The sequence below is a fragment of the Elephas maximus genome, chromosome 4 (assembly GCF_024166365.1).
Source record: "Elephas maximus indicus isolate mEleMax1 chromosome 4, mEleMax1 primary haplotype, whole genome shotgun sequence".
In the NCBI taxonomy this organism is placed as follows: Eukaryota; Metazoa; Chordata; class Mammalia; order Proboscidea; family Elephantidae; genus Elephas; species Elephas maximus.
The window spans coordinates 159,562,047-159,575,472 of record NC_064822.1 but is presented as its reverse complement, the minus strand read 5'-3'; the positions used below and the strand labels follow the sequence as shown (position 1 = coordinate 159,575,472).

Genomic DNA, 13,426 nt, shown 5'->3' with positions numbered 1-13,426 from the left:
CTCACCCCCTCTAAGTGCTACCCACCTACTGCCTTCCAGTTGATTCAGACTCATAGTGACCCCACAGGGTTTCCAACACTGTAAATCTCTACAGAAGCAGACTGCCACATCTTTTCCCCATGGAGCCGCTGGTGGTTTCAAACCACCAACCTTTCAGTTAGCAGCTGATTGCTTTAACCACTGCGCCACCAGGGCTCCTAAGTGCTACATCCTGATCTAAGCTATAACCGTCTCTTACCCAGATTATAATCCCCAGCTCCTGAGAGTTTATTCTCTACACAACTACCAGTGATCTTTTAACAACGAATCAGATCACGTCTCTCCTCTGCTCCAAATCCTATACGTTTCCATCTCCTTGCAGGTAAAAACACTACATGGTCTGGCCCAGTGCATCCATCTCCTACTACTTTCCATCTCACTCATTCCAACTAAAGTGGCCTCCTCACTGTTCTTCAAGAGCGCCAGGCAAGCTCCTGACTCAGGACTTTTCTCTTGTTGCCTCTCTTCCTGAAACTCTCTTGCCTGAGATGGTCTCACAGTTTGCACCCTCACCTGTCACCTCTTTCAAAACCTGGCTCAAATGGCATCATCTCAGTGAAGCCTTCTCTATCCAATCTATCCTGACCCTCTTTATTCTCCTTTCCCACTTTCTCCATTGCACTGATAACCCTCTCATATACTACACCTGTTTTATTTATTGTCTTGTCTTCACCATTAGAATGTAAACTCCATGAGGACATGAATTTTTGCCTGTTTTATTCACTACTCTATCTCCAGCACAGTCCCTGAGTGAAGCAAATGGTTAACACACTCAGCTGCTAACTGAAAGGTCAGAAGTTAAAGCCCACCTGGAGGTACCTTGGAAGAAAGGCCTGGTAATCTACTTTTGAAAAATCAGCCATTGAAAACCCTACGGAGCACGGTTCTACTCTGACACCCTTAGGTCACCATGAGTTGAAATTGACTGGACAGAAACTAGTTTTTGTCTCTAGCACCTATAACAGTGCTTGACACACAGTACGTGCTTGAATAAATATTTGAATATAAACTTGAGAACTGTTCAAAGTCTAACTCTGGCCTCTACCATATGGCTGCTGGGTCTCCCAATAAATAGCCTAAAGGCACTTTCAGCTCTACTGTCCTGGCTGCTGCCCCTGCTCAGATGCCACGTCTCCATGGTGCAGTGGTGGGCTGTAGCACCCAAGCTTGATGTGGGCGTAGCACGGCAGGAGGATAAAAGGCTAGAACACAGGAAGGGAGTGGAGCAGAGAGGCCGGCTAGATCCGGATTAAATGGGAGAAGCTCAGACCTAGATTCTGGAACTTCAGTTTTTAGTACTTGCTTAAAATGGTCTGGCTAACTTCAGTGCTTAGAAGGGCTTGAGCTGGGACTGAGAAGTTGTTCATCATAACTCTGAGTCTTACTCAGCTCATGCACAAAGTATTTTAAATAAAGGTAATGAGCTATATTTCTTTATTGCGGAAACATTTCGAATAAATCTAGATTCCTTAGCTCTGCTTGGGGTAAAATGTTAATAAAACAAAGCAAACCTTTGGTTAGTTCTCCTGGCATTTGAGTACTGTATTTGATAAGGCTGAAGCAGACATTTCTACACAGATTCAGAATGTAGCCAAACAGAGCTCCTGAAAGGAAGGGAGTGAACCCAAGAGAAGATTGGAGATAGGCCTGGTTGGGCTTGAGCATGCACTAAGAAGACAGTTTGGAAATGGCAAAGTGACTGATTCTTTCACGGACAAATAAAAGAGCCTTCTCTAAGGAAAACATTGTATGAGGAATCCCACAAAATATTAATTTCTCATCCTTCTGGTCAAGCTAAACTTGTGTTAACAGTTTAGACAGTCTTTTTCATACATTAAGGACACTAGATTTTGTTTATTTAAACCTAAAGAATAGAATTCACAGCATAGAAGTGGTTTTATTTATTGTTTAAAAATAGTAACAAATGGGGAGGGAGGGGAAGGGAAATCAATAACTAGACAGTAGACAAGGATCAACTTCAGTGAAGTAAAGAACAAAGAGGAAAAAAAAATAGTAACAGAGCAAGAAACTATTTTGACGTGATAGTTCACCAAGCACAAAGATTCTGAGACAGGGATAAAAGAATCCTCCTAACTCTCTTTGACCTCAATTTTAGTTAAGATTCTGTCCTAGATTCTTGAAAACAGTCAGTAATCGCCTACATTCCCACCTGTTTGTTTTCCAAATATGTACAACATCAGGGTCTGTGATTTTCTTGTTTTCAGCCTGGGCATCCAAAAAGTCAAAAAAGTATTTTATAGCAAATGGAGCTCTGCTGTTGGGCAAACTCCAAATGCTTCTAAAAAGTTTTTCAAGCACAGAATGAATTGCCACCTGAAAGAGAGAAAACAGTGGATTCATGAGATTAATTTGTATATATGTGCATATATGTGCATGTGTATCGTAGCAGTTTTGAAAACATGATAGAAAATGAAATCCAAGTTTTGAGACTCTGACGTGCAAAACAGAGAAAAGCTGAAGAGAAAATAACTAAAATTGTCAAACGAGGCCAACACTCACAGTATGGGACAAAGGTCCTGGAAATCCATGGCCAAAATTATAAATTTGTTTCATAAGCTTCTTGCTGATAACAAGATTGTTTGGTCAACAGGGAGGGTATCTTAGAAATCTCCAGCAGTTGAAATGTCAGTTGTAGGGCTGTATACTGACACCAAGGAGCCATGGATGTTTGGCTTTTATTAGTTATGTTCAGCTTGGAAAAACTCACGTGATGTTCTCTTCCCAGAATTTTTCCTGTTGCACATATTTCCATGACTGGGTTTAAGGTGGCCTTTCCAAAGCATTTGAGTGTTTACAAAAACCAAATAGGCAGAGCTCTATGGGACAGCTGAGAAAACCAAGAGGCGCTGTCTGTCCTCTGCTCACTAAACAGATCTACTAAACTCTAAGCGGATTCCCTCCTGTAATCTGAAGAAGTATGCCCAGCAGGTTACCGGGGCCAGGTGTAGATAATAGCATTTATATTGCTAGTCGTTTCAGGGAAAAAAAAAGGACCACCACAGATTTCTGTTAATCCTCCCAAAAGCCAGATAACAAAAAATTGGCTCCTGACTTGGTATTCCACTGGCTTTCACATCTGACTTTTTTATATGTGAACAGAATTCTTAATTTTAAAATGAAAAAAAAAAAAAAAGTAAGATTTACTAGATTTATAGTCACTGACCCCCCCTTCCTTTTATTTGCAATTCAGAAAGTTTTATTGCTCATCGATAATAACAAGTAAACAAAAAGGAATAATTACGCCATCAACCTAAAAAATAACAATAGGGAAACGGTGGGTAAAGGGACTGGGAACAATATTAAGCCCCTGACTGAAGACGCTATAGCAGAAATTTGTAAAGTGCTGTTATCTTTGCCGTTTATATATAGAGTCGGAATCGACTCGACGGCACTGGTTTTTTTTAATATATATATATAAAAGAAAGCGGGTAGGAAGTGTTAACAATTTAAACTTTCATTTTGCTTTGCTAGAAGGCACAAGGGATTTGTAACATTTTCACACTTCAGCGGAAATGAAGTCAAACACATCATACACCCCCAAGGTAGCCGTAAGAGTGCCCCCAGAACAGTAAGTGTACCTTGGTCGACAGCAGCTTTGTCAGATACATTTCTTTGACTTTGAACTTGTGCTTCCCTCGATGTCTCTTTCCTTGCACATCTTGGAACGCTTCTGAGTCTGGTAAAATCTAAAGGGAAGACAGGGAGTAGAAGCGTTACTCAAGGAGACGGTTCACGCTACAGAAGGCCTGCCATTCAGCAGCCAGCGAGCACAAGAAAACCTGAACTCACCAAATGGCAGTGCTCCTCCGAGTATTCCACGTCTGAATGCCAGAGAGACAGGGAGAGAAAACAGTCCATTAGAAAAACAACCACGGGCTAATTGGCTATCTCATAAAATGCCCCATTTGTACTATAAACCGAAGAGGTTACCTAAGCTCTTTATAGCTACATTTTTTTTTCACCCCCTGCTGTATCTTAAGATCTGAAGAACTAAATGGAGACAGTATGAGCCAGAGATTGAAGTGGGAAGCACGTTCCCTGTCCTTGGAAGTGTTGAAAAAGAGGCTAAAACTTGGTGAGGATGGGGTCGAAGAGATTCAAGTCTCATTGACTTAACAAATATTTATGGAGCACCTGCTATGTGCCAATGGCTACCAGGCATATAGCCATGAATTAAAAAAGACCTAAGTCTTGTCTTTCCGGGGGCAGTGGTGGTTCAGCGGTAAAATTCTTGCCTTCCATGCAGGAGATTCAGGTTTGATTCCTGGCCAGTGCACTTCATGTTCAGCTGCCACCCGTCTGTCAGGGGAGGCTTGTGTGTCATGTGATGCTGAACAGGTCTCAGCAAAGCTTCCAGACTAAGACAGACTAGCAAGAAAGGCCTGGTGATCTACTTCTGAAAAATTAGTCAAGGAAAACTGTGGATCAGGGTGGTCTGACCTGCAACCGATCATAGGGATGGCACAGGACCAGGCAGCGTTTTGTTCCGTTGTGCCGTGGAGGCCGATGCCACAACAGCAAACAATAACAACTACCACAGTTCCTGCCCTGATGGAATTTACATTCTAGCGAATGAGAGACATCAAACTACAAATTACACAATTAATTATTTCATTGAAACTGGGATCAGGACCATGAAGGAGAATTATACGCTAAGAGAATACCTAGGATCTGACCTAGTCTGGGATGTTTCAGGAAGGCATTTTTGAGCTGACTGAAATGAATGGATAGAGTTAGGCACAGGGAGGAAGGGAAATAAGAAGTGCAAAGGTCTTAAGGTGGGAAGGATCACAACCCCTTTTAAGATCTGAAAGAAACGTGAGGAGGTAGAGCTCTCGGGGTGAATGTGAAAGTGGCACAAGGTGAGGAAACTCTTGGAAGAAAATTGACTGTTAAGGGTAAACGGAGGGATAAGAGAGAAGATAAGAGAGACTAGACTATTCTGGAACACCAATGGGAATGATGCAGTAGAGAGGAGGGAAAGAAAGTACAGGTGGGAGAAGAGATTACTGATGATGTAAGAACGCTCGGAGGGTCTGATCCACAACTGATCACAAGGATGATGCAGGACCAGGCTGTATTTCCTTCCATTGTGCATGGGGTCACCATGAGTCGAGGGTCGACTCCACGGCAGCTAACAAGAAGAATGCTCAGCAGATCAGAAGGACTGTGGGATTCAGAGCATAGGCAGGGAGACTAGCTCTGGATGGAAGGAAGGACAGTTTTGAGAATGTCAGGGGAAGCAAAGAGGATGAAATGGGGCAAATGCAGACAGGTTGGAAGGTTAGTGATGGAGGTTGAGGGAGTTCTGATTTCTTTTTTTCTTTTCCGTGTGAAGTGGAGGGTGAAGTCGTCTACTGAAAGTCAGGGAAGCTGTGCGGGTCAGACCTTTGAGGAAAGGAAGGAGACACTGTGGAGAACACAGCGTGAGCTGCTTAGAGAAACTCACTAGGACTGGGCTGTGTTGAGGGACTAGGTCAAGGCGAGCACCATCAACCTGTGGTGCCCCAACTGCCCTGTTGTGTGGTGCTGTGGCTGCTTGGCTGCAGGTCCAGGACAGGCCAATAGTTGGGTTCATCCAGGGCTGGGGTTTTAACAGAGAGGATGATGAAAGGACAGAGGGGCACAGGACTGGGAGTGTTGGCAGAATAGTGATCAAAATGATGGCTCTCAGCTGGATTAGAGGGCAGGGAAGACAGGGAGAGTCACTGGACAGGGAGGAAGCAGAGGCATTGGCTGACTGGAAGTCCCATGAAGAGATCCAAGCCCACAATTCTACTACTGGGTCCCCAACCATCAAACTCTTCAAAAGGCCCAACCTTTGAAGGCTCAATCTTTGAAACCTGAAAACACAGCTCTTCCACTTTTTACAACACAGGGACACCTTCTGCCTTATCCCAGAATGACAAGCCGCTCTCTGCAAGATGGCTGCTCCTTCATTATAGCCTGATGTGGTGATGGAAAGGTGGCATCTCCAAAGGCATGTCCTACAACCTACCAAATTATCCTCTATTTAATCAGAAGCCCTGCATTTCCTGTTTGCAGTGGCCAGGTGCTCGGATCCACCAAGCTGCTTTTAGCACTGAATCAGGAAGCCTCAACTTGGGCTGTGTGACAAAGAGCCTGTGGATGAGAGGGCCAGAACCCTGCAGACAGCTGAGCACTGATTGTCTTGGCTGGGGTTTCATTTCCCTGGAGACCAACCTGGAACAGGACCTCGGGACTTTCTTAAGGCACTGTCACAGGCTACTTTCCTGTCCCCAAGGCTATCAGGGTGGTAGATGAGTTTAGAGACCGGGCTTCTTGACTTTCCCATAAAACTCCCTCTTTAATTTGTCTGGGACATTAGGTGCCACAAAAGTTAACGAGCTCAGCTATTAACCAAAAGGTTGGAGGAATGAGTCCACCCAGAGATGCCTCAGAGGAAAGACCTGGCAATTTACTCCCGAAAAAATCAGCCATTGAAAACCCTATGGAGCACAGCTCTACTCTGACACACCTGGAATCGCCATGAGTCTGAGCCGACTCCCCAGCAACTGGTTTTCTGGTGTTAGATTATCTCTCTCCACATTCTGGGAAGTCTGCGAGTGCTATTGCTGCAGACGTGGCAGTCGCGTGGCTTCCTAAGTGGGTTTTCTTGTTTGTTCAGTGCTTGCGGGGCTGTGTGATTATCTGTACGCTTCCCTCTCAGTTTGCCAAGAGGATCCCCTCTGTCAGCCCCCATTCTACTGAGGAGCTGGAGGAGATAGTTACAAGGGCTGCGATTCTGCCCTGAGTTGAGGATTGCTAAGAGGGAGCAGCTTCCTCGGTGCTGAGCGGTCCCGACCAACCGTTGTTTACATTTTCCTTTCCTTCTTCTTGCAGGGCTCACAGTCTTAGCGCCAGAAACAGATCCAAATGGCTCTTCTCTACTTTCAGAGAATTACATAGCAACAACTCAACTCACCTTTGTGGCAATCCATCTGAGAAAGGCAAAAACGGTAATTTACAAAGCTGAGAGAACAAAAGGTTAACAATATTATATGGGTTACCTGAAGTAAAATTTGCTATCTTCTTAAAGACTTTTATAGTGGATCCATTTGAAATCTGAAAGCAAAGATAAAAAATACATGAGTTTTCAAATTTTAATGTCTTTCTCAACTGCTCCCAGGACTTAGATGGCTGGATGGATTGCACATTCTCTCACTTATTGAATCAAATATTTATCAGAATGACGTGGAGGCTGGGCTGTAACGATGAGACACTGTCTCTGCCCTCAAGGGGCTCATGGTCCAGGGAAGGAGAAAGCCAAGGCCAGGAGAGGGAGGGAGGTGAGCACTGAGAAGGTGGTAGCCCTGATGTCATGGGACCAATGGGCAGCCAGCCACCCCTGGATGACGGGAGGACTCAGCTGTGTTAGGACATACCCCAGTCTCTCAGAGGTCAAGAGAGGCCTGGGCCCATTTCATTTTTTGAGGTTCCTACTATATTAGGGGAGTCCCTGGGTGGTGCAAACGTTTAACACACTCAGCTGCTAATCCAAAGGTTGGAGATTTGAGTCTACCCAGAGGCACCATATAATAAAAGGAATAAAGTATTAATACATGCTACACATGGATGAGCCTCAAAAACATCACACTAAGTGAAAGAAGCCAGTCACAAAAGACCACATACCATAAAAAAAAAAAAAAAAAATACCATACGATCCCATTAATATGAAATGTCCAGAATAGGCCAATTTATCCAGACAGAAAGTAGATTACCTGTTGCCTAAAACACGGGTTGGGGGAACGTAGAGCAACTGCTAATGAGCACAAGGTTTCTTTTGGGGATGATGAGAACGTTCTAACATTGGACAGTGGTGATGGTTCCACAACTCTGAATTTACCGAAAACTATTGAATTGTACAGAAACCCTGGTGGCATAGTGGTCACTTGGTCACGTAACCAAAAAAAAGGTCAGCAGTTCAAATCCACCAGGCGCTCCTTGGAAACTCTATGGGGCAGTTCTACTCTGTCCTATAGGGTCGCTATGAGTTGGAATCGACTCCATGGCAATGGGTTTGGGTTGTTTTTTTTTTAAATTGAATTGTACTCTTCAAACAAGTGAACCTAATGGTATATAAACTATATCCCAATAACCAAAAGGTGTTTAAAAATTGCCATAGATTTGAAATGGACACACTTGACCAATAGGGTTAAGTGCTCTCACCTGAGGCCTTTCAGGAATATGGAGCCCAGGGCCAAATGGCAGTCCAGTACCCTCTCTCTACACCCTGATAAGACCAGTTGTTATTGAGTTGATTCGACTCATGGTGACCCCATGTGTGTCAGAGTAAAACTGTGCTCCAGAGGGTTTTCAAAGGCTGATATTTTGGAATTAGGTCACCAGGCCTTTCTTCTGAAGCACCTCTGGGTGGACTTGAACTTCTGACCTTTCAGTTAGCAGCCAAGTGTCTTAACCATTCTTTACCATCCAGGAACTCTCACGCCCTGATGGGCCCTGGGAAATAACTGGGTGAAGAAAATGCTGTTGTAGTTGCTAAAATACACAGAGCAGGCCTCATTCTTCTGGAAGCGTAGATTGTTCTCAGAGCTGGTCCACGAGAAGAGGAGGTAGGTCGGGAATACATGAATCTCCTCTTTCATTCTGGGATGTGGCTGGAGATAAACCCTGTCCTTTTTTGGAACATTATTTTTCCCTCCACTACAAGATTTTTCCCTCCTCTGTAAAGCTCCAAGGCCATCTTGAATTCTCATACTAACTTGGAATTGGCCTTCCCTAGTTTGGAAAAGGGAGTCCCTGGGTGGTGCAGTTAACACACTCAGCTGCTAACCAAAAGATTGGATGTTGGAGTCCATCCAGAGGCACCTTGGAAGAAAGGCCTGGCAATCTACTTCTGAAATATCAGCCACTGAAAACCCTATGGGAGCACAATTCTACTCCAACACACACAGAGTCGTTATGAGTCAGAATCAACTCAATGGCAACTGGTTAAAATTTGGAAAAAAAAGAAACCTAGAATTTCTCTTATAACCTGTGCACGTTGGTTATCAGAATGTACACGCCTGCCTAGCAAGCACCAAAGGATTAAAGTCTAATCTCCTTCAGGTGGCACCCACAGAGGAAAAAACACAGAGCAAGAGGCAGCCTTGACAGGTCCCCAAGCACAGCTGTCCAGCCAGCTGTGCCCATCCAACCACTAAGTTTCAGCCAGAGGCCTCCATCTGGGGAGGGCGGGGGTCCAGGCAGGAGCTAGCTGGGGCCATCAGGCCTCTGCAAAGTGGGGATTCTTAACTCTTACTGAGCTCTTCGACTTTGCTCTTATGTCCAAATGTCCTCTCCCTTCCCCTTGAGACATTCATTGTTTCCTGGCTGCCTTTTCAGTTCTCCTCCATACTTGATGCAATTAAAGCAAGCGCTCTGTGCAGATACCCCCTTAGCAATACTCAGACACTGAGTTTATGAGAATATTTGAACATGGTTACAGAATTCCTCCCCATGAGGAGCTGCCTATACCCAGTTTCTAAGCCAATAAATATCTTTTTATAAAAGGAAGCTGGTGATTCATTCTGGGTAATTGTCAAAGAATGAATCCCAAATGGATCCCGTTGAGTGTTGAGCCAATACTCAGCTCCTGTCAGACGCTTTGTTTTGCCAAAAGCGAGCACCCTTACTCTATAATCACAAACACCACGGATGGGCCTTCCGATGGGGAGTGTTGCCAGAAGTTCAAATGTCTTTTCAAGAGCTGGCAGCAACTCACTGCTGGCACTGTGCTCGAGCATTAAGATAGCATAAATGCAGCGTGCACCAAGGAGACTTTACTCTGAAATTATCTCCCGAGAGCAAGTGTAAAAGCATTTTATTAGTGGATGAGTTGCTCGCGTGTGTGCGTTTGAGCATATTTCTAACTTCCACAGCTGTTCTAGGGCTGGGACGGTCCCCTCCCCCAAGTGACACTTTCACACCATGCTAAAGACAGAAAAGTTGTTTATTTACAGATGTTTGTGGAGGGGAAGGTTTCCGTTTTCTATTTCCCACAAGCCAGCTGCTGCCAAGTTGAAGATAGAAAGTGCCACAGAATCCGAAGTGTTAAAAATATGACGCTGCCTGTTCCATAGGAGGGGCTCCAAATGCTTTCCTAAGAGTGGCTCATTAATCGTCCCTCACTCCTGTGAGACTGGGAGCGTCCTCTGGGCCCCTGCTTTAGGGATGAAAACCAAATGAAATTAAAGCAAGATTAATGTCACTAGATGGACCTGCGGCGGGGATGTTTCTGCAGCCCAGAGCGGAGCTGGTACACACGGTAACTTCAAACTGAATTCTTCCCAGCTTCTCGGAGCTCCAGGATTCCATGTAACAACAAGGTGACGCCCCTTCAGTGACAGCCGGCCCATGTGGGAATGTGGCAGGGGTGACTGGAGACTTTTCCATCATCAAAATTAGGAGTTGTGACCAAGCAGGGAGAAATGGACCCACACCAACAATTTAAAGTCACTCTTGAAATAAACAGTAGTTACACATTCTCTGCAGTCCCTGGGTGGTACAAGCAGTTAATGCTCCCAGCTGCTAACCAAAAGGTTGGAGGTTCGAGTTCACCCAGAGGCACCAAGGAAGAAAGGCCTGGCAATCTACTGCTGGGAAATCAGCCGTTGAAAACCCTGTGAAAAACACAGTTCTGCCCTGACACATATGGGGTTGCGAGAGTCAGAGCCAACTCAATGGCAACTGGTTATACACCCTCCAAACCACTTGCAAGTGAAACTACCATTTTTGTAGGACAAAAGAAAAAAGGTCAAATATTGGCAATTTCATGTTGCTTATCCTAACAGAAAAACTGAAATTTTAATCGAAGAATTTCACAGGAAATTCTTCTGTCTAAGCTATGGCTATACTTTTTCCTTATTTAAAAAAAAAAAAAAAATCTGAAACAATAGTCAATACAAATCACCACCTGCAGACCTGTACTGGTATCTCATTCCTGACACCACCTTTTTCTGTTTTATGTGAAAACAAAATTTTTTTCAACTAGTGCTGTCCCAGCAGCCACTCGTCAATACTGCTCTGTTGTCTTCCCCCTTGGCTCTTCTCACTGGTGCCCCAAGGCTGGAAGCAGATGAAAAAGGAATCTTTTTCTCAGGGCCAGAGGCCTGACCTTGCTCAGTCCTTCCGTGAAGGCTCCAGCTCATCAGAGCATCTGGACGGGTCTGTCAGGACATTCTCAACTGGCTCATCAAATCCTACACTTGCGATTCCTGACACCCACAACAGAGCTCTACAGGATCCTTGAAATGAGTGACATGCTCGCAGGGCTCCTGCTTCCCTCTCGTTTACTTAAAATGAACTCTTGGACTGGTAGCAAAATTCCTCAGAGGACTGCTAGAGAGGGTCCTAGGAGAGCCCACTGGGAGGGAGCCTAGTCTCCAAGAAACCCAGTTGCCGTCAAGTTGACTCTGACTCATGGTGTCAGAGTAGAACTGTGCTCTATAGGGTTTTCAATGGCTGATTTCCCAGAAGCACATTGCTAGGCCTTTCTTCTTCTTCTTCTTCTTTTTTTTTTTTTTTTTGTTTCCCATTCTTTTTTTATTATTGTTGTTGAAAGTACACACAGCAAAACATACACCAATTCAAGAATTTCTACATATACAATTCAGTGACTTTGATTACATTCTTCAAGTTGTGCAACAATCCTCGGCCTCCTTTTCTGAATTGTTCCTCCCCCGTTAACATGAACTCACTGCTGCCTAAGTTTCCTCTCTGACCTTTTGAGATGCTGTTGTCAATTTGATCCCATTCAGACAGTTCTCCAAAAGAGCACAATGCTCAAGGCAGCTCTGGGTGGACCTGAACCACCAAGTTTCCGGTTAGCAGCTGAGGGTTTTAACTGTCTGCACCATCAGGAACTCCCTGGTCTCCAAGGATGTGTATGAATTGGAAACCTAAGCACACCCTGTGCACTGATTGGGCTGGACTTGTCGGCTCTTGGATGCTTGGAGAGGCTACCCTTCTGATGAAGGTAAATGTTGTCTACTTCAAGGAATGTTGGTCACGAAGGATGTTAAAGTAGGATTAGAAATAAGAAACCATTTTGATAAACTCACAGATGCTAGATTCATCATAAAATGGTAAGAGAAGTTACCTTTTGAACTTGACACCAAAAAGGGCAACTACAAAGATTTCTCATAAATTGGCCGAGCAGAAAGCCAGGCTGCTTGGGCGTTGAGGAGGCCTGGACTGAAAGCCTGGCTCTGAGCAAGGTTATCCCTTTGGCCCCAAGAAGAGCAGCAGTCTCTAGTGTGATTCCTTTTTCATCTGCTTCCAGCCTTGAGCATCAGAAAGGAGACCTGTGTGGCCTTGGGTAAGTTCTTTAACCTCTCTGTGCCTCTGCATGGGAATAATGGCAGTACCAATCTCATCGAGCTGTTCAGAGGACTAAAATCAGTTGCCATCAAGTCAATTCTGACTTATGGTGATGCCATGTGTTTCAGACTAGAACACTGCACAGGGTTTTCAATGACTGATTTTTTGTAAGTAGATTGCCAGGCGTTTCTTCCGAGTTGCTTCTTGGTAGATTTGAACCGTCTTTTAGTTAGTAGCTGAGCTTTTGTTTGTGCCTCTCAGGTGCTCCTAAGAGGGCTAACCAAAAAAACCAAACCCGTTGCTGTCAAGTGGATTCCACCTCATAGAGACCCTCCAGGACAGGGTGAAACTGCCCAATAGGGTTTTCAAGGAGCAGCTGGTGGATTCAAAGCTGCCGACCTTTTGGTTATCAGCCGGGCTCTTAACCACACTGCACACACAAACCATGTGTGTTTGTTAAATAAATGAGTCTCTGAAGACGTTTGCGCTCTAAGAGAACTTCAGAGAAAGTCCAGTCTCTTTATTTTACTATCAGAGATAACACAGTTGACTGGAAGGACCACCAGCCTCACCCAACAGGCCCTTTGGGATATTACTATGAGCTTTAAATGCCATTTGAACGGCACATTCGGCGTTAGCAGTGACCACTTCTGTGTTGGGGAGCACGCTTCAATGACGCGGTGGTTAAAGGCATCTTCCATCTTCCAGAACCTTGCAGCTCAGAATGAGAGGTGTGATCTGTGGCGAGAATTTCCAATCTGACAAAACGTCTGTTCTGCACACAGGATGCCACTCCATGGCAGAGTGTGAGCGTGATATCACGGTCCAGCAAAAGGTGACACAGGAGTGCAGTTGAGGGCAGGAAAGCCTGAACCCCAGAGAAGCCATCAGCCGCGGCCACATTGGAGACCCCCCCCAACACACACACACACATACACACAACTGATCTCCTCAGCTCCAGAACACAAGGCTGTCCCTTCATAGTAAACGCACACAGAGCAACAGCCAGTTAAGGAAGCACTTG

The 13,426-nt window shown here is 44.8% G+C and overlaps 1 protein-coding gene across 1 annotated transcript in view; it reads right to left on the bottom strand.

Moving 5' to 3' along the window:
- The window catches only part of PLXNC1 (plexin C1), a 174,237-nt gene that overhangs the window by 7,559 nt on the left and 153,252 nt on the right, over positions 1 to 13,426 (bottom strand). The window contains exons 24-27 of the mRNA XM_049884041.1: positions 7,092 to 7,146; positions 3,850 to 3,881; positions 3,639 to 3,746; positions 2,210 to 2,373 (exon numbers count right to left, since the gene is read on the bottom strand). Of these exons, the coding sequence (XP_049739998.1) occupies positions 2,210 to 2,373; positions 3,639 to 3,746; positions 3,850 to 3,881; positions 7,092 to 7,146 (359 nt within the window). The remainder of the gene's footprint in view (positions 1 to 2,209; positions 2,374 to 3,638; positions 3,747 to 3,849; positions 3,882 to 7,091; positions 7,147 to 13,426) is intronic.